Source organism: Ambystoma mexicanum, chromosome 6q (assembly GCF_040938575.1).
Source record: "Ambystoma mexicanum isolate Mex_15411 chromosome 6q, UKY_AmexF1_1, whole genome shotgun sequence".
Classification (NCBI taxonomy): Eukaryota; Metazoa; Chordata; class Amphibia; order Caudata; family Ambystomatidae; genus Ambystoma; species Ambystoma mexicanum.
Window position 1 is genome coordinate 230188668 of NC_090937.1, and position 24880 is coordinate 230213547.

Sequence of the window (24880 nt, forward strand, 5' to 3'; positions counted from 1 at the left end):
GGTTCCATCTCTTAGCAATCAAGGGTTTTTAGTTGTATCTCTTTTTCGGGCAACGAAGTAGCACTATAATCCTGGCCCGGAGAGGGGTCCACCCGAAGTGGCCCTTCTTGATTAAGGGCGTCTCATTTCCACTGTTTTTATTGGGTTTTCTCTTTCTTTTTTTTTCTTTTCTTTTGTTTTTGATCTTTTTGTTCCTTTTGTTCCTTTTTTCCTTGAGTGGGAATGATCCCATCAACATATCACGCGAGGAGAGAGGGAGGGGGTGGGGGAGGGACTCACTTACTCACTCAAGGCATCAAGCCCTCAACACATAAGGATTCTTCACACATACTATACAACATGGCAATTGAAACTCAGCTTCATCACAGGGCAAAGAGGACGGACAATGGATGATGCAGTGATTGCTACTCTCACCTCGGAGTATGGCTAGCTCAGATGGCATAGTCTTTGGCTCCCTTAACGTCAAAGGTCTGAATTCCCCGCAGAAGAGGTCGGTGTTAGCAAGACAGTTCGCACAGTCCAAATTGGATGTCCTCTTCATCCAGGAATCAAAGTATGTTTGGGGCGAAGAGAGAAGGGTTTTTGGAAAAGACATAGGAGACACAATCTGGGCATCCGGCCCACAGAAGAAGGGTGGTGTGGGCATTCTATTACGCAAGTCCCTGGGAATGCAGGTAGACCGCATACATAGAGATATGCATGGGAGATTTGTTGCACTTAAAGGCAGATTAAGGACGCGCTCTGTCACACTGTGTGCCGCTTACGCCCCCAACCAAGGGCAATCAAGCTTTACTGGTCCCCTGCTCGACTTTCTTGAAACATGGAGGGAGGGTATATTGATTTGTGGGGGGGATTTTAATGTAGCCATTGGCCACAAGTGCGATTGGCACTCAGCTCGACAAAACACCCTACCCCCAAGCGGCCTCCAGGGTGACAGATTCTCGAGTCAGCTAAGAGAACACCATTTGATAGATACCTGGCGGGTAACTCACCCGGGAGAAAAATCTTTTACCTTCTTTTCCCCTCCACATCATACTTTTTCCAGAAATGACTACCTGTTGTTAGGGGCTGAAAATGAAAGCGACATCCTGGGAACATCCATCCTGATAGTGGCCTGGTCAGACCACAACCTATGTACCCTGGAATAAGACCTGGTCCCACTCCCCGCCCCTGATCGCCGGTGGCAATGTAATGACCTGCTGTGCAGAGACCCACTGTTTAGAGAATCCCTCTCTGAAGCCATTTCGGAATACTTTGAAATCAACGACACAGATGGCATGCTGTTGAACACGGTCTGGGAAGCAGGGAAGTCTACGATAAGGGGAATCTTGATATCAGAGGGGGCGGCCAAAAAAAGGCTCAGGTTGCTCAAAGAGAGGGAACTAAAAAGGGACATCATTCTCTTGGAACGCTCCCTAAGGGAGCAACCCGTGAGTGACGACACCATCCTGAAAATAAGAATGATGAGGGAAGAGCTGAAGGATATATGGAATGGTAGGGCCATCGCTCAGCTTAAATACCTTAAACAAAGATTCTTTGAAAAAGGTGACAAGGCTCACACGATGCTAGCGAACAAACTTCGCAAACAGAGAGCCGACATAGCAGTCTATAAAGTTAAAGATGCATTGGGGACCTCACTCATGAATCCCCAAGATATAGTGGAACGCTTCTCTGAATACTACTCATTGCTATACACCACTGAGAATAACGACACCTGTTCGGACACTAAGGAATACTTAGCCACTCTGCCACGCCCTCCCATAACCGAAGAACACCTAGAAATGCTCAATGCCCCTATCACTGCAATAGAGGTGCAGGGAGCGATCTCAGCACTCAAGGCAGGCTCCGCTCCAGGACAGGATGGATTCACGCCAGCCTTTTATAAAAAGAAACTCCAACACACTCGCCCCCTTTCTTGCTAAATTATTTACCTCCATTTTAGAATCTGGACAAGCCCCCAAATCCTTCACTGAATCTATCATTATTGTGATCCCCAAAGAGGGTAGGGACCACACAGAATGCGCATCATATCGACCGATCTCCCTGATAAATGTTGATGCTAAAATCTACTCTAGCATACTAGCCTCCCGCCTCGCCGAGGTCCTCCCCCAACAAGTCCACTCTGACCAAGTGGGGTATGTAAGAGGCCGCCAAGGGGCGGACAACGTAAGGAAGACCCTTGACTTAATGGCGACGCTCCGAGAAGCAGGGGAAGACCCATTCCTCTTATCAGTAGACGCCGAAAAGGCATTTGACCGGGTAGAGTGGCCATTTTTAAGAGCTGTGCTGAACTGGGCTGGGCTGGGAGCTGCGTGGATACAGGGAGCAGAGGCATTATACCGGTCGGCCCAAGCCAAGGTTTCGATCAATGGAGTCTCATCGCACCCCTTCACCCTTACTAGGGGTACAAGACAGGGCTGCCCGCTCTCCCTTCTTATCTACGCCCTTGTGGTGGAGCCCTTCACCCAGGCTATTCGGTCCAACCCCAGGATTAGAGGAATCCCACGGGGGGGTAAGGAGTATAAGCTAGCAATGTTTGCTGATGATATCTCACCGAACCATCTGATTCCATCCCTGCCCTCCTGCAAGAACTATCACGATATGGGGCCCTGTCGGGTTTTCGTGTAAGCATACAAAAGACCGTAGCTGTCCCCCTAAGGAATAACACTGATCTGGCACGGCATTTAAAGGCAAATTGGAACTTCCAGGTCCACACAGACTCTGTCCGATACTTGGGAGTGAATATAACTGTCTCCCTGTCCGACCTCTTTAAGGCCAATTACACCCCACTATGGATTACCATACAAAATGACCTCTCAAGGTTGGGTAAACTTCCCATGTCATGGGCAGCACGCTTTATAGCCATTAAGATGAATATTCTCCCACGATTCTTATTCTTATTCCAATCTCTCCCTGTTCTGGTCCCGGAACCCTTCCTGGCAGAGGTGAAGCGCATATTATTAAGATTTTTATGGGCTGATAAAAGAGCAAGGATACCATACTCCACATTAATCCTACCCAAAGAAGGAGGTACGGGTTTTCCAGACCTGGGGGAATACTACAGGGCAACACAACTCCGGGTCCTCCCGGATCACCTGTGGGAGAACCCCGAAAAACAGTGGGTTGCGATAGAAAATGATATCTTCGCACCAGTCACATTGGGGGAATGGCTATGGGTCCCAATGCCGGCTATGACACAGAGGATCAAGGAACACCCCACTCTTAAAGTGCTGTGGTCTCTCTGGCGACCATCTCGAGCCATGAAAGGAGTTACCACTTGGCCCTCCCCCCTGAGTTGCATCTGGGCTCCCCCCATCAAAAATTTGCTGTGTAATGTCCAGCGATTTCAGCCATGGTGTGAGGCAGGTCTTAGCCGGGCGGGACAACTATGGAAAGAAGTGTTTACCACCAGAGAGAGATTGCAGAACGACCTACAAGGTGTAGACATTCCCCCATGCTTCTTCTCCAATTAAGAAGTGTCCTACACAATGCTAGATGGGGTGACTTCTTAAGGCGACCCCTTACACCGTTTGAGCACATCTTAAGTACCCCCCAGGTGTCGAGAGGCCTCATATCGAGGATGTACAAATCACTAATTACAAGGGGTCTCAAACAACGCCTGCCATCAGAAGCAAAGTGGGAGGCTGATTTAGACTTAGCCACAGGCACCCAACCAGAATTATGGAAGAGCATATATAGAGCGGTGTGGTCATCATCAGTCTCCATGCAATACAAGATGCACAACGTACGATTGCTGATGAGATGGCATTACACACCCCTTAAGCTATCTAAAATGTTCCCCGGGACATCCCCCTACTGTTGGGGGGGATGCGAAGAACAATGTGATTACTGGCATCAATGGTGGAAGTGCGACAAGGTCCAGGTGTATTGGAGGGAGGCGCTGGGGTGGATCCGAGCAATAGATGGGGTCCACAGGGACCCGACACCCATACTAGTGTTATTCGGAGTGGAATCGGATGATGAGGAAACACACGAATCTCTGACATATTTGCCACGCAACCTCTTACTAGCAGCTAGAGTGTGCCTTACCATCAAATGGAAATCAGCCGCTCTCCCCTCAAAAAGGGAATGGCTAATGAAGGCACGCGCCATATACGAAATGGAGAGCCTCACGGCTGCCGTAAACGAATTGCGCAGAAATGTTGATGCGATTTGGTTCCCCTTCCTAGAATACTATACCACACATTGGGAGTCCACTGACTAAAAGGTATCAATTATCACTATAGCCAACAAATAGATTCAGGAGCGGCGCTCCGCACTGTCTGTCCATTGTTTATCCCAAGATTTGAATTGCACTTGGGTATTGTAACTTGTGATGAGGAAATAGGAAAAGTACTAATGGTGATCAGCGCAAGATCTAAGTATGTACGCTGATTGAGGACTTGCACAGGTATTCTGAATCCTAGCCAAAAGGAATGTGATGAGTGAAGGGAGGGGGGTGAGGGGTGTTTGAGGGGGGGGGTGAGGGATCGTAACACAGGACCTGAGTTGAATAAAGCTCTGTATTTCTTCTTTCTTTTATAATATGATTGTACCATGACAACATTGCTGAAGAGTACTGTGAATGTAACAAGTATTGAAAATGTCCTGTGTTGAAAATAAGAAAATGTTAATAAAAACACATTTAAAAAAAAACAAAAATGTAACGTTATCTGCGGCCGCCAGTTTCCATCAAGTCAGAACTAGGCAGAAACATCCATTTTTAATTTCCTTCCTATAAGTGCAGATCGGTCGCCGCCTCTCCTTTTGCGTTTCCAGCGATGGCACTTGCCAGTCTTCCCGTGCTGTTTGCATGGCTAGTTAGCAGGTGCAATGCATGGGTTTGGTGCCCAGTACACTGCCTTAACCTTAACCATAGCCCTTTCCTGGACCATATACGCTATTGGAGAAGCAACTGCCTCCCCTTTACGCCCCTTTGTATTTGAGCGGCGTGATGCACACAGCAAGGCGTTTCTTCACTGTCACCACTGTCACGGGACATATACCCACCCTGGACTGGGCTTGGTCTTGAATAGGTGAATGCCTGGCACACCCCCAAACAGCCAGCCGCAGGCAAGCACTTCCTCGCATTCTTTTGCCCTGTCACCATCATACCAGTGTGCATCCAAAGGCTTTTTTCTACTACTGATGCATTCTGCTCATTTGTTTACACTCTGCTCATACACGTATTTGTACCAGGTATCCCATTAGTCAAAGATGAGTCTCCCAGTGTTGCGTAGAAACAAATGAATTTGCACTTTAAGCTAGCCCCTTGAGTTCACACTGCTATGCGGCACTGTAATGGTGACAATGCAGCTCCGCCTGTACCAGGGGTGCACAACGATTCTCGTTGGATGGCTGAATGTACCACACAAGTCCCATACAGTGGGCCGAAGTATCAATGAGAATGTGCAGATGGTAGGAGCATCGGCTCACGAATTTGAGATTTAAAAACATTTTTTATGGGGTCATTTTTATTTATTTATTTACTGTAAGAGATTGTACATAGCTCTTTTAAAACTGCACATATCATGATGGAAAAACAAAAACTGGACAACAGAGGCTTCACACACCTGATATGAAGACTTAGTGACTTTAGACCAGGCAACACTTCATCGTTAACTTCATATTAATTGGAGGGCCATAATGAATGTCCGAAAGGGCCACATTTGGCTCATGGACTGCATGTTGTGCACCACTGGCCTATACGCATAGGCCAGTGGTGCACAACTACTAAATGTGACTTTTAACTACTTTTAACTACTAAATGTAACTTCTTTATTATCTTTATCACTTCCATGTCGAACACCAGTCAACACACCTGTGGTTTGCATGGTTAAAATGTTTTGGTTAATGTGCATTACACTCTCCTACATATCCAGCTTCAGATCCATGGGCTGTGGGAGGGGAGGGAGTCCTATCCGTGAGTCTAGTAGTGTAACCTGCGTTTGTATCCTTTCGAGGGTTATGTAAGAGGTTAAATTATATGATATGATAGGTTATTTATAACACGCTTAATACCCAGAGGTTTCTAAGCGCAGGCGCAGGGATCAAACCTGTATTGCTTCTCGTCTTCTTGCTTCCAAGGCAAGCACTTTGCCCCTGAGCTAACCTCCCGAGACCCAAAATCGAGCCCTAGAAGGCTGTAAACGCATTGTTTCTGGATTTTTACAGCAAGTTTCAATGGGCCAAAATAGTATCCATTTGGACATTTCATGGCTCTGAAATAATGATTTAGATTGGACCTTACTGAATAGTCTGCTGATCGTAGTAGGCCAATCAGGATCCATAGAAAATCCCTCTAAGTTTGTGAATTCGTCTGCAAGCTCGAAATATCACAATATGGGATTTTTGCCACTTTTAGGTTTTAAAAAAAAAAAGCAAACCGCAGGCCATATTTTACCGGTCCAAGTGAAGATTGCAAATGAGAGCAGGCCCTACCATTTCTGCGGTTCTAAGTGATTTACTCGAAAAAAAATCCAGCGTATTCGACTACAACACATCTTTTTCTTGGTAGATTTTGTGGCAAATATATGCGGGCGAGACCCGCTGCAGCCCCTCCCCATAGCATCCCCACAGTAGTTATTACCCTAACCCCACTCCCCGACATAGATTTGGTGCGAAATTCATTGAAAAGAATTTGATGAATTCTCCCGCGGCAAAACCTCCCTAACCCATTTCTAGCAGATTTGGTGTAAATCAGTCCAGTGGGTTTTGCTTCTCATTAATCTGTTATTTTTCCTTTAAGCACAAATCAGATTGTTTTTTCAACCTCACTGAACGAATTTTCCACATTCATATATAAAGAATGTAGTTATTCTTAGCTCAACAAATACACAAAAATGTTATATAAAGCATCGCTGCTGCTTGGGATATTCTTTACTGGGAAGCCCCATCTGAAACCTGTTCGTTTTGTGAAAAACAGATGAATCTACGGTTTTATTAAACTACAGCTCACCTTCCTTCCGGAGTCTACCTCAACGTTGAGGTGCAGTGCAATTGTGCCCCCTACTCCAAAAAGATGCTTAAGGAGTTTACCGTGTATGAAAAACTCAAATTGTAATTACACAGCACAACATTAAGTGAAGACTGCAGTTTTATATACAACTGTTCCAAACCCTTCGGTATTTTAAATGTATATAATTCCTATAAGCTTATAATTTAGAAACCAGCGTTTTTCCCCAGTGTCATCGTAGCACCTCTAGCAGATGCCTTTACAGTGATGGTGTGACACAAAATATATGTGTGCACTGTGTATCCATCATTTCTGTGGAGCTCACAGTTTTCTGATTGACACATCCTTTACTTGCTTAGAATTAATGTTTGTGTCAAACCATCACTAAAAAACATGTACTGCTTGTCATATCCTGTCACTCTTGGTGATATGGCGCCTGATATAATGGGATATTTAGTGTGATCATCTACATACACGTTTGTAAATCCTATGACTTTTTATCCAGTTGTCATCCAGTTTTCCTGATATTTGGCTTTTAAATGCACAATAGCAACTTTTTAAATAAACAATTATGTGGCGTGAATTCCAACAATCCTCCTAAGTGGTTTTCGTTTCGCTCCCTTGCACTAATTTGGATGTCAACATTAACGCCAAATCACTTTAAAAATCCACCAGCCAGCACTCTGAATTATTATCCTTTTCATTTTCTTCGGCCCAAAGGACACACACCAGATAACCTAAAATTCACTTGGTGTCGGCGCCAAACACGAAAGAATTCAAGTGATTAAATTTGAAAAGAGCAGAGATACATTGTCGCGTATTAGCAACCTGGGCCGAGTGTTGAGCCAATCAGGAGTGAGAGAAAGACGGTTATTTTCAGCGATACAAGCCAGCATTCTCTGTTCATTGGATGAATCAGCATGCAAGCTGCCCCATAAGCTCCTGCTCTCTCTGCCCTTCTGGCACTGGCTGCATAGAAAGTGAAAAGGGGCTCCGTGCAGAGCTCATGTTCACAGATTCCATGGCAGCAATCTTGAGTTGGGAACACATTGCTTTGATGTAATGCCGCTTCACCGCGTGCAGCTTTGCCCCAACTAAATACTTTTTGGTAAGGCCGGGTAACAGCCTGGTCCTTTTCCTAGCATACTAATGATGCCTCTGCCATCGCCCTCGCTTCGTTAAGTCCATTACTTCAGGTGGCAGAGCATTCATTACAAGCCCATTAAGCCTGCACCCACATCCACTATCGCCAAATGAGTGTGGTGATGTTACAGTAGAGTCGCTGCATGGAGCTGTATGGAGCATATTCTGTCACTCAACCAAATCCACTTCTCTCCCAGGACATAGTATCACTGAATTTAATATTTTGCAGCAAAACAACTGAAACATTGCAGCACATAACTGCACAGTTTGCAGCAGGTGTTCGTTTGATTATGGACAGAAAGCGTACAGAATTACAGAGCTAATATGTTCATAATGCTCAGATGACGAGATCACCCAAAGGGGTTTGCTTCATTTAAATAATAAATGTGTCATGCAGACTCTAGCGCAGTGGACATAAGACATTCAAAATTGACATTCATGTGTCATCTTGCCCAATCAAAGTGAGTGCCAGCTAAGTCAAATCCACATTTGTGTACTTCATTAGTGCCATCGTTTTCAACTTTGCTCCACATTTGAAAATTGTTGATTTAGATTTTTGCAATCACAAAATGTATTTAAAAAGTGGTGGATTTGCCCAGCTGAGGAAAAGTAATATATATCAGATTTAATATCAATGTAAGGCTTGACCTCAGAATCATGCAATATCTACTGCCTGTGATATTCCTCAGGAATTCTGCACCTGGTAAATAACTCATGGGTTGTAATGGTGTGCGCGTTAAAAAACGGTGGCCTGTGAAAAAACACATAATAAGGCCCTCCGAGTAGACTTTAATAGACATCTCTAGACAGGAATTCAAGGAACCAGAACCCAGTCTCACTCATCTTTTGGAAATATCTGCATTGTCTCCCACTCACAATGAGCATATTCTTTTCCAGATAGCACAAAAGATGGTATGACATTTGATCCTCGCCATCCCCACACTGACCCCTTCCTCGGCCACATTAACATAAGTGAAAGGTTGTGCTGTTTTTTGGAGCCAGCCAACCAGGTAGAAGGAGAATTCCGCATTCAGACTGAATCGAAAACACATTCCCCATGCAACTCTCTGAAAATTAGCAAATAAAACCAGCACTACTGTTGTGTGGACGGTGTATGCAGGATGTGGTTTTAGATTAGGAGCCCTAGCCCGGTGAATAGTACCTATGCCTGCGAGTCGGTGTACAGTGGTTAGAACATTTCCGTCATGGCTCACCATCTGCACCTACAGACAAAGCCATGACTGTGCTCTTCCCCTCCCTCAGGGCCCTTAAGTGTGTTGGGTTGGAGTGAAGGATCAACAGGTGCCACTGCCGCTTCATAGCTCAGATTGGCAGCATTAGCAAGACCCGGGGCGGAGGGACGAGCAAGGATGGTGGTCTCTTGTGACTGGCCCCATGGCATTTACAGCATAGCAGATCAGGATGAGCAAGGGGGCAGCACAATCACGGTGTCTTCTCCCCATGCCAGTCATAGCCCAGGAGCCAATCCACTGTGGTTTGTTTGTGATGGAGTCCAACTAAAGCTGCCTTATATTTGTCAGGACAGACAGACAGCCGTAGGGAACATTGGTGGCACTGAAGCTCCATGTCAGCAGACCAGCTGTCTGCTGCACGAGTTATCTCAGTAGGGGCACAGGTCTTGAAGGGGCGACATAAGTCAGAGCTCTGATAGGCCTCACCCCTCTCTGCAGACAATATGGAGCAATTACTCCAATGTACTAGTTTGTGGTGCAGGCTACACATTAAATGTGAAACTACTCATAGCAAAATACTGTTAGAAAGGTAGAGTCCTAGACATTCCTCTGGTGTATCATATAAAATGAAGCCACAGTGTTTTAAGATTTGATTTGATTTTATTTATAAAGCGCAAAAATCCAGGCCCAGGGGCAACCGAACGCATACTCTTGAACATGTTACAGAAAGCAGTAGTTACAGTGAGTTACAAAAATATACAGCATATATACATGTACCGAAGAGTACCATTAACAGCGTATAATACAGGGACAGAACAGAGAGAAAATGTATATTCAGTCCTGTACCCCACATGGAGTCTGGACTTTGTCAAGGTCTCATGAGTCGTGGGAGAGCAGCCATGTTTTAGCATTGTTCTTGAAGGAATGGAATGATGGTTCAATTCTGATAGGTGTGGGCAAGGTGTTCCAGAGTTTGGAGGCCAGGTCGGGGAAGCTCACCCCACCAGCTTTTTGGAGTTTGCATCTAGGCACGATGAGGCTGTGAGTTTGGGCTGCTCTGGTAGGTCGAGTGGAGGTGTGGCGTGAGAAGCGAGCGGACAGGTAAGGTGGGGCGTTGTTGCTCAGACATTTGTGAGTCAAAGCTAGGGTTTTCAGGGCAATTCTCTGTTTTACCGGGGGCCAGCGTAAGTCCGATCTGACGGAGGAGATATGAGAGCGTCTCGGGATGTTTAAGGCTGCCTTAAGGCATTATTTTGTACAGTTTGCAATTTATTAAGGTTAGACTGACTGGCCCCTAGGTAGAGAGCACTACAGTAGTCGATTTTGGCCATAACAAGAGTTCTGGCGAGTGTGATACAGTTGGTGGAGTTTAGAAAGGGTCTACAGGCAGTGATAAGTTTGCTGACCTAACTGCATTTATTTGTCTGTTCAGAGAAAGCGAAGAGTCGAGATAGACCCCTAGCGTCTTAGTATCTTTGGAGACTTTAATGTCATTGCCGTCAATAATGAAGGACTTGTAGGTTTGGTCTAGTTTGTTGAGCCGATGATTTGATCCTAAAAGTAAGAGCTCAGTCTTATCATCGTTAAGGCAAAGTTCGTGCTGTGCCATCCAGGCCTGGATGACCGAGTAAACATCGTTAAGGGCTTTGGTGTCAGCTGTGTAGTCCTGTGTAGTCTCCTGTGATAGGGATGAGTATCTGGGTGTTGTCCGCGTAGTTAGTGTAGGAGACACCCAGATAGTCAAGCACATCGAAGAGGGGCTTGGTGAATACGTTATACAACGTAGGGGATACACAGGAGCCTTGAAGAACGCCAGAGTGAATAGGGGAGGGATCCGCTAATGCCAGCAGTGAGAAGACTCTTATGGATCTATTTCTCATGAATGAGTGGATCCAGGCATTGGCAGAGTCAGAGAAGTGGGCTGCGGATTTGAGATGCTGGCAGAGTATTTGGTGGTTGACCAGATCAAAAGCCGTGGAGAGATCGAGGAGAAGAGCTAGCTTCCCATTGTCCTTCAGTGACTCCATCTGAGTTTTCAAGTCGATCAGAGCTGACTCCGTGCCATGTTTAGGGCGGAACCCTGATTGTCTTAAGCCCAGGAGATTGTTTAGTTCGAGGTAATCCTAAATCTGCAGGTAGGCTGTGCGGTCCAGGATCTTGAGCAGGAATGGGACTGTAGTGATAGGTCTGAAGTTAGTTGGGATATTAGGGTCAAGGGAGGGTTTTTTGAGGAGTGGGACAACCCATGCATCCTTTAGGTTGTCGGGGACAATACCCGTCTTGAAAGAAGCATTTATGAATGCTGTAATGAACAGGGCTAGCTCATGAGATGCTTCCTTGATAATAGGTGCTGGGCAGGGGTCGCCTTGGCAATTGGAAGGTTTTAAATTGTTTATGATGTTTTCTACTTCGAGAGTAGTGAGTGGGGAGAAGGATAAAGGTTTATGCGGATAGGTTAAATGTGTATTAAGTGTAGGTGTGGTCGGTGGTTGGTCAAGCTGTAGGGATTTCTGTTTGTCCCTGATTTTAGATTGGAGGGTAGCAATTTTACCCAGGAGTGCTGACTGAATATTGGTGCACCAAGTGTTGTCTTTGGAGCAAGAGTCAGGGGGGGCCGCAGGTGTCTCGACTTCCTTAAGGATATTAAAGAGTTCCTTAGTATTGGACTCGGCTGACATAATGCGGTTATTATAAGAATCTTTTTTTGCCTGGAGTACAGCTTCTTTATAGTTAAGGGTGGCTAGCAGAAGACTGTCCTTGTGGGCGTCGGAGTGGTGACTTCTCCAGTTTGACTCTGCTGTGCGTTTCTCTTTGCGTAACACTCTAAGCTGGGGAGTAAACCACGAGTTAAGGCATGCTCGTTGTTTGGGTTTCCTCAGTTTGAGCGGGGCGATAGAGTTGATGGCTGCAAGCAGTGACTGGTTATACATGTCGGCTAGGTTGGTGGGGTCTGAGCAAGTGTCAGGAGTGTTATTTAGTGTGGGAAGGATAAGGGAGAGTAGTTTTTCTGTCGTAATGTTCTTTTTATTTCTAGTGAGGGTGGCTGGGGCGACCAAAGGCCTGGGTGGTGGGGCTGCTTCGATGCTGAAAGTGATGACATGGTGGTCAGACCACAAGCAAGGGGCGTTGGAGATTACTCTAATATTGCAATTGGTGTCACTAAGCCAGTCAAGGGACCGCCCTTTAATGTGGGTGGGTTCCTGTATGTGGTGAGTGAAACCTAAATCTGTTAAGGTATTAGCTAGGTCGAGGGCCGCAGGATCATTAGGGTCTTGGTGTCCTAGATTGAGGTCGCCAAGAATGATGGTTTGGGAGTTGGATTTAGCATTGTTGAGTACTAACGTAGAGATATCATCCACAAAAGATGTGGGTGTGCCAGGGGGTCTGTATATTAGGTGGATGGTAGCTGTTTGGTTAGCTGAGAGTCCGAGCTTGACAGAGAGTAACTCTGCAGTTTCCACCTTAGTGCTTGGGATGGTTCTAAGTCCTAATGAGTTTCTAGCGATGAAAGCAATTCCTCCACCTCTCGAGGTGCGATCACATCTGATGATGGAGTAATAAGTGGGGATGGCCAATGAGAGTGCCGGGCCGGAAGCCGCGTGCAGCCAGGTCTCGGAGATGGCGATGAAGTCGAGTTCCTGAGTTTTGATAAGATCAGCAATGTCCAGAGCGTGCGCTGCTAGGGATCTTGCGTTAATCAGGGCAGCTTTAATTAAACCAACGTTGCTTGATGAAGCTGTGATGGTTTGAGGGTGATGGGGCGTGGGTGAGATTAACACAAAAGGGGCACATTAAATAAGCAGAGTAACATTTGCTTGAGAGAAAGTGTGAAACAGTGACCTACCTACACGTTTTATACATCTTAATTTCTATTTCTTTCTAAAAGGCCTGCTTTCATGTCCACACGTCGCCCTGTCCAGGACCTCTGCTTGGTCGTTTTGGGGGCAGACTGCTTGTGTCTGTCTCATACTGCGCTACTAAATAGCACTACCTCCATTGTGTCTCTTAGATGCTTTTTAACTTGAAATTTTGTTTTAAAAATCCACATAATGAATGCTACCATTGGAAAGACTGTGCCTTCAACGTTCCTTGCCGACTGGGGCCTTTCACCAGAGGAGCTTCTCGAAGAGATCCTGCTGCACTTGAGCCTCCCCCAGAAATGCAAACCATCAGCCATGTTGTTTGCTGGGGAAAACCTCTGCTCCAGTACATCACACCTGCTTCTAACCTTTCCACCATCTTAATAGGAAAGTGCAACCCCTATCACAGATACATAGAATCGCCAGCACCCCTGTGAGCCACTCCCTTCTATTCTACAAAATATGAGTAGATCTAGTAGGAAACAGTGAGAGGGGAGAGTGATGACATCATTTATTCTCAGTCTACACCTAACCCAAGGCAACTTACCTTCTCCTATGTTCAAGCGACATGGGTACCTCACGGCGATCAGCACAGAAAAGTCCTAGTTTTAAATGTTCTATCAGTTGTTCATTTTCGAAGGCCAATAAATGAAGTACAATAGAACAGGATAGTACTTGCTTCTAAATCTTTGCAAAATTCCAAGTCTGCATTTGCACAATAGGCCCCCATGTTGTTATTGCAGCACTGAGGTGGGAGTACAAAGCGGGTAACGCCCCAAAAGGACAAACTACCAGGCTCTAGTGCATCAGGGTCTGCACGTGGGCCTATGGCCATTTCAGGCTGCGTGCATTAATGCTGGTAGCACCCCAGCATCATGCCCAGGGTGCTGAATGCGATCGTGGACCTTAAAAAATGGATACCCTTTGAGAGAAGGACTTGTTCAATTGCCTATCCTTTAATCAAAGGGAAGATGAACCAAAGGAATTAGGCCACCACGGAAACAAGAAAGAAGCAGGCTCGGCCTGGCCTGAACAAAAAAGCAAAATTCTGGTGTGGGCCAGTCTTTTGGTCAAAGTGAGACACTTTTTTTGCCAATGTGGGTCAGTTTGATGAGTTACTTAACTATGCGGCTAGCAGTTTTGACCATTATTTCTGAAAAATAGTCAGTAAATTGCACAATTTGCATCACATTTTATCCAAAAACTCCTCCCAGGGTACTATTCAAACAGTCTTCTGTGGGCCACTTTTTCATTGGTGCAGGAGACAATTTCATGGCCCGGTCCGACCCTGTGTAGAAGCGCCCGAGTGTAAGTCCCTTCTCACTTTTGATGGTGGCATGGCTGAGGAGGAGCGGCATGGAAGTCAGGAGGGGTGCCATGTCAGTTGAGTAAAGGTGTTGGTGCTGGGTGTTCAAGCGGGAGCAGAGAGTGTTGGGTGGCAGAGCTGAGATGGTGGCTGAAGCAGGAGGAAAGCAGAGACCTGCGCATGGGGCACCAGCCTACAGCTCCCTCGTAATGCGGGCGTTTATCAATGGATTGGCTGGCTGCCCCCTACAGGGTGCCAATGTTTGAAACATACGTGTGCATCACAGTCAGGTTCTTACAACGCTGGGCGTGCTGAGAACAAATGGTCAGCTTCGAAAATAATGCAGAGAATGTAGAATGTGGTAGAGTGTGCCAGGTAGATCATTATGAAGTTAGAATGATAATTTTTTTAAAATGCCAGCTAATGCACTAAACAGGCAAAAGCTCATAATGTATGCTATTTGCGCAAGATCACAAGGCTACATTGCAAACCAATACCCATGCTTGCCTTTGCTGACCTTCTTTGGCGGCATTTGATAGTAACAAGGAAGAGGCCTACACTAAGTACAACTTGTTTCTATTTATTTCCCTGTATGTTTTGTTCCCATGCATCTTGCCAGAAATGTTCACATGATGCTGTTCTTTTTAATGTCCCCCTTCTTTCTGCCTTGGTGAGCATCTCCCCTGTCCCTGATGCCCACCGCCCACAAACACATAAACAAATCTTCTTGGATTTCCACTACTTTCCATCCTTTTGTTTTATATTTATTCTTCTTTACAACATTTGATTTTGTTACACAAGACAATTTTTTTCGTTTTTAGGGGAGTTTTGCTCATTTTTCATTATTCGCCCACCTTCAATTTTGGGGCATAGTGGCGGTTTTATTACACTATCACGTTATGATACGTCACGTTATGTCATATTTGCAATGTCAGGTCGCTTTGTACAAAGCTGACAAGGACTGTGACGCTGCAGAGGATTACATGTAGCACGGCACAAACAGCCAAATAATTGACTAATACACGCTAACAGCACTCTGGAAAAAGGCCCCAACTCCCAATGTAGACCTGCAAATATAGGCGGGTACGCAGAATCTACAATCCCTCTTGTGAGTGATTTCAATCCGGCACACACCCAAGTCAAAGCCCAGCATGTAGTGCACAACTGAAACCCTTATTTATTTTTGTCAATAAGTTCAATATTCTGAACGATATAACACTCATATCACACCCTTCTCCTGGAACCCCCCCCGGTCACACTGAACCAGGAATCAGGCGGGTTTGCAAAGGTAATTATTTATTCATGTATTTAAAAATGTAATCACAATATGTTTTAATAGATAAACAACAATCACCAATGGGGTGACAGAACACAGAATATTACCTTAAATACATTAGGATTAAGTAATGAGCAAAACAAATGCAGCACAGAAATAATACTTTTGTGTTGGTTCAGATCAGATAGCACTATGGTTAGAGGTTCCCCCTTCAACACCCCTCAACCCTCAATAGGCAATGTAAAGAGATGGGAGGAGGTATTCAGGAATGGCACAAATCAAACAGAATATCAATGCCCCCTTCCCCCATCAAACACAAGAGAAAAACAGAATTGATTTTTCAGCTGTCAGACTGGCTTTCAAAATTGTCATTAGAATTGACTGGGCAAAAACACCAAATATGGTCAAAAATACTTAAATTGTGGGAAATTCCTATGGAAGCCGCTTTGAACAGTTTCACACAATCACCAACAATGATTTAGTCCAAAGAAAACATTTGAAATCTTAAAGTCCAAGGTGGAAACAAATTAAATCTATTTTACACGTGTAAACCTTTCAGATTTTTAAAATTGCGGCAAACTTTTCCTTGCGCGATTTTCGCTATAACGGGAGAATCACACTGATATGCAGTTCTATGGATAGCTGTGGGTGTTAGGTACAAGTGGGAGTTGAACTTTCGTTTCTATCACAAAAACTGAGGGAGTTATAGAGGTTTTAGTAAAGGTTGTTTTTGTAAAATAGGCGCAAGTTTGGACAGAGGCTTCAGTTTTAAAATCAGAGAAATATTGACTATGAACTAGAGCATCCAAGCTAAACCACCAGGACGGCACAACATAAGAGTCAGGAGTGATTCACGACTCAATCCTGGTTCCTCGATGTCCACCTCGGAGCGCTAGGGTGGTCGCTCGAATGAAATTAATAGATCAAAGTTGACAAAATGACTAGGAAAAGGATGCTTTTACAGATGGACAGAAATAGATTTCACTACGGATTTAGACGTTGTTACTGATTATGGAAGTAAGGATAGTTCAGAGGTTAGGAGGGGACAAGATAATGCACGGTAATCAACAGTTTCTAGCTTCCTGTTAATACTCACAAAACAAATGGATTTAAGAATTTGGACCATCAGGATTCGGGACCATTGAATCGGATCTATCAGGGACTGACAGCTGGGCACATCTGACTGGACAGGGTCAGCAAGGCTCTGTGGCAGAGGTCTTCAAACTGTGGGGCACCCCCCGCCCCCCAGGGGTGCACGGCCGCATCCCTGGGGGGGCGCCAGAGCCCAACATGAAATGTAAAAAAAAAAAATTAAATCTTGTTTTTTTTGTAGATTGGAGGAAATGGGAATGGGCAGCTCACATGGTCAGACTGGACCAAAACGGTCTTGGGCACCAATGAAAAAGTGGCCAGCAGTTGCAAATGGATATTCAGTCCTTTAGTCACAGACTGTTTGAATAGTACCCAAGAGTGTTTTTTCTTCAAATGTAAACAAATGATGATATTTAAAGAATATTTATTCAGCAACAATGGTCAAAACTACTAGCTGCATAGTGAAGTAACTCCTCAAACTGATCCACATTGGCCAAAAAAGTGGCCCATTTTGACTGGCCTACACTATCATTTTCCATTTTTGGTACGGTCATCGCCCTATTGCCCTATAGGCCAGTCCAAGCCTGCCGGCTCATCCATAATGAGTGAGGGGGCGTCCATCCACTGGCCACCTCACCCATTATGGAGAAGCCAAGGAGCCAGCCCAGTGAAACACTGAGCTCTCCCTCAGCTGCTTTTTCCAGCTGAGGGAGTGCTCTTGGGCTGGCTGAACTGTCAAAGTGAAACACTGTTTGCCTTTGACAGTTCATTTCCCCAGCTGCACATGATCACTGAGTCATGCAACGCTGGGGGTGTTTTGCTTCGCCAGCCTTGCATAGCTCATTGGAAATGCTGGCTGGGGCACTGCATGTATGTATGTGTGAGGGGGTGCTCTTGCGCCTCCTCGCACATACGGGCAGAGCAACCTGGAGCGGGGCATTTTAGCAACCACGCGCAGGCCCCTGCAGAAGGTACGTTTATGGTGATTTATTTTTTATTTAAATGTGTATGGATGTGTGTATGCTTGTGTTATGGGACTGTGGTGGGAGCAGGATTGGCGGCAGCACTAGAATAGTGGTGGGAGTAGGGTGGGGAGAGCCCAGGATCTGTACTGGGAGTAGGGTGCGGTGACGGCACGCAAAAGTTCATAGCGATTTCTACATACTGTCCATCTGGCACTTTTGGGGGGCCCGGGCTGCCCAAACTTTGCTCAGGGGGGGGGACCTAGGCCAAAATAATTTTGATGACCACTGCGCTATGGTCACAGCATGGCACAGGACTGCACGGGTTCTGCCCTTCTTGGTTCTGAGGATATTTAATTTTAGCAGACAGGCATTAACAGCACGCCCGGCTGTATTATGATGCTTCCCCTATGCTTTTGGGATTCCTTTCTAGAATGTGTGGCCTAGCTGAGAATGGTTCAGCTATGCATAGGCCTTTGCTTTGCTAAGTTTCTGGAGTCTGGAACAAGAAAGATGTAGATTTCAGCAGCAGAGCGCTCCGCCAGCAGTCAGGAGCTAGAAAAGTTGCAGAAGATCAAATGTGTTGTCAGCTGTCCCTATATATCATGCCTAATGACATCACGAAAGGGGAGTATTGGGCCGGCTTAGCTAAGCTTGCCCCTGTGAAAGGTGATTGGGTCAGAGTCTACTCTCTGCCTTGATAGGAGGAGAGAAACAGAGTGTCATTGTTATGGTATAATGTTATGATGCTGAGAATCCACCCTTAGCCACTGGAACACAAAGTCTAATTTTGGCAAAATACATATTTACACATGTGCAACCTCTATAAAAATCACATACACAGACAGCATATTTTATGGAGTATCTGCTCCTCAAAATCCCACAGCTCTGAGACTTTGTTTCAACTTTTTGCAGAATTCTGTCAATTTTGTAATGAGAACATGTTGCAACATTTCTGTAAATTTCCACAAATATGCATGTTTATCATGGGAATGTGTGTATAAAGTTTCACAATTGTAGCTGAAATGCAGTCCGCATAAACCCACATTTATTGCCATTCCTGTTCAGAATAAGCTACACGGTTGTACTAAATTTTCAAAGGTAGTGCTAAAAATTAGGTTAATTAATCTGCCATTTTCAGATTTTGCACCCCTTCTGATAATAAGTTATACACCTTCTAAAAATGTCCATTACATATCCTGTTAACACCAAACGGTCAGTATGTGTCACTCCTTGAAGCATGTGGTAGCCCCCTCCTTTGGAATTTTCTTCTGTCAGCCAGGAGTTTCCTGGGCTGCAGCAGTTTTACGACCTTTCACACCTTCAATATCCTGGGTTGGAGGATGTCCATTGTTTAGTCCTGGGCTGGAGACAATAGTCTGGCCTAGCCTGTAATTAGCACAGTTCAGCCAGCATCTGCTGAGAGGAATGCCCTCCCTCTGGATAGAATTACATCCCACAGCCAGGCTTAATTTAATTGTTAAATTATTTTGGCTTTAGTTTAGCACAAAACAAACTTGTTCATCAAATAACAGAATTTTCATTCAAGATTTTAAACCTATGGGATCAGAAACAACTACAATATGTGTTGCTATCAGTAGCAGGCCTCTTATATTGCAAACATTTGACTTTCAGTTACAACATTTTAAAGTTTAATCAGGAAGGCTCCTGACAGCTGTCATCACAGGTAGCCCTCTGCTGCACAGAGATTCTTTGACAGAGCCACAGGCAGGCCACTTTTGTTGTGGAGATCTCTTTTTGCTCTTAGCCTTTCAGGACCTTGTAAGTTCACAGTGATTCCTTAAACTAAATGAATTGTAGCACCCAGCGAGAATTTTGAATATTTAAAGGGGTTATGTACCAGCGGTCTGAAGTTTCGGCAGCAAAGAAAAGGTGATTTAAAGCAATATTTGAAGTTTTATTTAGCAAAGTACTGCTTTTTCCTTCTGTACTCCGCTTTCAAATGTTGTGGAGCCCAGTGACACAATTTAGTAGTGAGAGCTCTGTGTCACCACTGACAACATGCGTGGCAGATTGGGCAACCATCTTTTTGTGCGTTGAAAAGTGCGATTTCCAGGGGTTTTGGCACGCACAAGGGTTTTGCGGCCATTTTGCTGTTTCTGGCACCACCATAACAGTGATGCAGCATAGCAGAGCATAAGTGGGTCAATACATCCCACACTCTGTACCTCTGATTGCCCTGCTGCCCTCCACTAACAGGACTAGGTAACTGCAGCCCAGGTTGAAGAGGGTAGACAAGGCTGGATTATGCAGAATAACTCCCCGAAGAGCCCGGTCTGAGCCCAAGGGGAACTCAACCCTTCACATCACCGTCACCATCCCTATAGAGCTCGTAGAAGGCCTTAAGAACGTCTAGCGGAGCGGGTATAGTTCTGTGGCTTCAGTATGAGCTGTGCACCAGAAAGGTTTAAATCTGGAATAGCTTTCGGTTTAAAAATAAAATTCCCAGAGGAACCGCACCACGGTATTGATATTTTATTTGTATTGCAGCCTTTGCTAAAAGACATTCTGTGGTCCTTTGTTTTGTAACAAGTCAATAGTCAGATGTGGTTAGCTCCTTTATTTGACTTTTAAGTACTCTTTTTGCCAGGTTTCTTTGGTAATTTTGACAATTTACCATGTATATTCTTTTTGGGCATCTGAGTGGTTTTAATAATGCTATTGATTATGCTTGTATTATTATATGCCAATAAAGCTTTGAAAAACAGACATTCGTTCGTTGTTTACTCTGAGTGTGCAAACTATACTTGTTTTTCAAAATAGTGTTTAACAGTACAGAAAGAAGCAATGGCAATGCTAACAGTTTGGGCTTTTGTGTATGCACGGGAAAGTTGCCAACCACAGCCATTTTACTATTAACTGGCTATTGATGGTATTAGCTGCAAAATGGTGTGAATACCTGGTCATCTAATAGCAGTGCCTGGTGAATGCCTAATATTTATACACAAGCCAACACTGGTGCTTTGCCAATGAATATTTTAACACGACTTCAGTGAAGAGCAGGCCTCATGGTTATAAATCGAGTGGCTAATGGTTAACATTTTCAAATACACTTTGCACAGTTCTATGAATCAGGGTTTGTGTCGGCAGTGCAAAGTCACATTTCAGCAGTGCAAATTCACTTTCAACGGGGCAAATATTCCATGAATCGGGCCTAAACGCTCTTGTAATGCTGTTTGCTCCCCTGCTCATATGCCATATCTCCCTATCTGTGATCTAATGCAATCGTTCAGTCTTTTTGACACCTAATATAATAGCCCAAACCTAAAAGAATTTGGGGGTTGGATCCGAGAGTTTTATTTCTGCGATGTTGCTGCCACCTATTGGTCGTAGCCAGGTATAATCAACCTATATTTTCTTATGAATTTGTAGATCCATTCCGACAGCCAGCAATTTCTTCTCGACCTCCGGATGGATATAGAAAAGAGAATAGGCTTCGATGCCATCATGAGGGTTCGCACGAGCACAGGTAACGATGATCTCTGTCCTGAGAACTCAAAGGTGGATTTGTGTTTGCACAAAGTCTTTCACTGCTTTACCACACGAATAATCATTTCACTAAATGTTGTTCCAATTTTGTAAATTTTGCTGTAAATTGTGAAAATATGAGGTGGTATCATTGTAACTATCACAAAGTGTCCAACATATACATCTATTCTTTTTTAAAAAAAACCTTTGAGTAGCATAGCTTGTTTTGGTAGAGAGCAATTGTTCCTTGCCGCCTCTCACACTGTAGCTGTCATGTTTGGAAAGTCCAGCTGGGAAAGTTGCCCGTTTGTTTACCTCTCCAGACTCCACACGAGGTCACCCACTCATCTCCAATCCGCGTAGTGTTTCCAGCCGTAGCGCAGGACTCCCCACCCCGAAACCCCATCATAAAGTCTGGGTGCCCCAAATACACTATCCCGCATGCTGCAGGGCACACGCCACCAGTGCCTGAATGCCCCCTTGATCCAGAGCACCGTGGGGTCATGTTTGAAACGTTCGTTCTTCTGGAAGGTGTGTAAACTGTTAAGGCGCATCATGTGAACTTACTCTGGGGACTCATAATGAGTTATAGGGTACTGGTAAAACGGGTCCAGCAATCCGCAGAACTCTTAGAGAAGGCTAGCGTGTGTCATGGGCATTGTCTCATGGATACCGCTTCCTGCTGGCACATGTATGGCCGGGATCCAGCGCTTAGAAGGCAGAGTTAAAACAGTGAAACGAGCTGTGCTTCACTGCTTAAGAGTAGGCGTGCATCTGGAATCAGATGAGTTGATGGCCGGACATGTGTGCATTTGCCACATCCTGACGGTCCCTTTACATTTCATGGGCACTGGATGACTGCCAGTGGCACATGGCTGTTGCCTTGCCCCCACTCTGCCCAGGTGCTTCCCAACCATCAAGAGCATAGGGTGGTAACTGGTGTACAGGTTTCCCTGGATCCTGGCGAGATACCCTTTATTGCGAGTGAAAGCAATAAAGGGGGCTTCGGGACCTCTCTGGCGGCAAATGTCTTTGATTCTGTGTAGCCCTTCCATTTTTAGAGAACTGTTTTTTGATTTTGGCCTTGCCATTCGGTGAGGCAGGCGTAGTGCTGGCGCCGCAGGTGAGGGCTGCATGAGGATGTCCTTGCTTTCACTGTCTTTAGCCACGCCCCCCGCCTTGAAAACGCTGTGCTGCGACCCGGAGCGGTGAAGCCCGCGGTGAGGAAGGGGCAAGAACTGCCACTTCTTATATCGCAATGCCACGACTATCACCCTTTAAACACATTTTTTTTAATTATGCCGATAGTTGCACTATATTATTGCAAAAGCTGCCAAAAATACTGCCAATAGCACCGCATAAAGAAGTATAAAGGAAACGCGTCATACCAGGAACTGAGTTCACAAACTGTAACCAATCTGCATCACGTCCTTGGAATTACTATGAGAGGTGCAGTGAGGCTAAACTCTAATAAGGAGTAGTGTACTTTCCACCAATCTCAGGGAGCGAGGGGGGATTTGGACTCTGGGTGCCCCACCAGTCAGTCGGGCGTTCCTCGCTCCTGAGAGCGGTAAAAGCAGCGGCGAAGCGGGAGAGACACCTAGGACTATTGCAATTTGAAACGCCCAAACCAATATCTCACTGCAACCCTCGGAACTGCTGCAGGAGGAGTAAAGAGGTGAACTCCCCCTAGAGCAGGGTATTCCCTTGCTTGAGTCTCAGGGAGCGAGTGGGACTCTGGGTGCCCATTGAGCCACTCGGGCGTGCTTCGCTCCTGAGAGCGGTAAAATCAGTGGCGAAGCGGGTGAAGACTGAGCTGTGGTGGCGTTAGGTTTTTGAGTAATTTTTGTAATGTGTATAAGGCATTTGTAGAAGGGATTATTCATAAAGCAATCCCGACAATTTCTTCCAGCAGATACATTTTTACATTCTTTAACTGGTGACCTGAATACATGCATGCATCCATAAAATATTGTATTGTAGTAGTTGAATTGAACTGTTTAGCATTTTTGCACATTCTGTACAGTGGTTTTGCAGAGGGTAGTGACATATAGTAGGATATCCATACCTTTGCTATTTGCACACAGGCTCATTCGCACAGGCTTATTTGCACATAGTAGGATATCCATACCTTTGCTATTTGCTCATAGGCATTTTTGCACAGGCTATATCTTTGCTTATTTGCAAAGCCTCTAAATAAAATGGTTTAAAGGTAGGCTGAGGGGTCTGACGCTCCCAGTGCAGCTCAAAACAAAATCTCTAGGATTCTCCAACCAATTAAAGATGTAATCCTCCTGATCTCGGAGATCAAGGGTCTATTACATGAAATAGATGATATAGAGTGTATCGACAACAAAGGAAAGGAGGGGAGAGAACTAGAAAGGAAAAGCGTGAAGGAACTAAGGGAGTTAAAGAATTACACAAAATGATGTACCAGAATTGTGCAGTTGCCGACCTGTACCTAATAGACTTTTGTGATCCTGAACCACTGTTGCAAACTAAGCCCCCAATTAGGGGGGGGGTAAGGCGAATCACAAATGAGGATAGGTTAGCGCCTTTTGAAGTAGTACAAACAGTGGGCCAAGAAGAGGGGGGGGGCAATTAACAATACAATGACACTGGGAGAGCGAGATGTCAATATAGTAGATTCATCAATTAAACGTAAGTAATCCCAGTCAATTGTGAAGTGACCGAGTTGAGGCTTTGTGTGGGATACAGGGGGAGATCCGGGGAGAGCCAGGTGGAGGACCCAGTGTCCCTCGAGTAGCACCAGCAATAGCGCTGTACGATCGCTACAGGCCTCTACAGGACTCGACGCCTTGAGGAATTTACCCACTCCGCCTAACAGCAGAGGGAGTGGCGAGATGGCCCACAAGCAGGGGATAGTTGGCAAAAGGAAAACTGCTCACAAGGGGAAAGGGAAATCGACCCCACTCGGTAATCTGACAAACCTGTGCAAGACTGGGACACAAACCGTAGGAACCCCAACAGCAAGCATAAGCAAACCTAGTGGAGCCTTGGGAACAACAGAGTCCTGTAACATGAAATCGATGGCCAAAGAAATAATAGCAGATATAGAGTAAATGTTTGTTTCCAAAATAGAAAAATGGGTGAAGGAGGTAGTTGGGGAAATTAAGGAAATGAAAAGTAAAGTGGCAGACATGGGTCCTACGAAGGGAGAAAAAGCCAGCTGTATGTGCAATACAGCTAGCAATACAAATATTCCAGATGGAAAATACATGTACAGCAGACTCGATTTCCAAGTATCTTATCAAACAAGAGATGGGCAGAGTCCAACCCATGAAGCGGGCGACCCTTCACTACTATGGGGGGGCCAGGATTATGGGCCTATCTGATAAAAAATTTCAAGGACGGCCTCATGCCGACATAAGGGACCAATGGAGTATAGACCCAGCATATAAAAACCTGCCAACAAAAGTAAATAAAGAACCTCCACTAATGAGCCCGAATACCATAGCAGTGCATAACCGTCCATAGGGGATGTCATGAATAAGATTTTAAGGATCTGCTCCCATCCATAGTAATGACTAATATCCCATGCCTGAATAAAGGACTGTTTGAGGACCAAGAGAGCCTCATAAAT

At 45.2% G+C, this 24880-nt stretch overlaps 1 protein-coding gene across 1 annotated transcript in view; it reads left to right on the forward strand.

The window, feature by feature from the left end:
- Positions 1–24880, forward strand: part of SEC24D (SEC24 homolog D, COPII coat complex component) — a 658686-nt gene that overhangs the window by 506246 nt on the left and 127560 nt on the right. The window contains exon 16 of the mRNA XM_069630689.1: positions 21181–21277. Within this exon, the coding sequence (XP_069486790.1) occupies positions 21181–21277 (97 nt within the window). The remainder of the gene's footprint in view (positions 1–21180; positions 21278–24880) is intronic.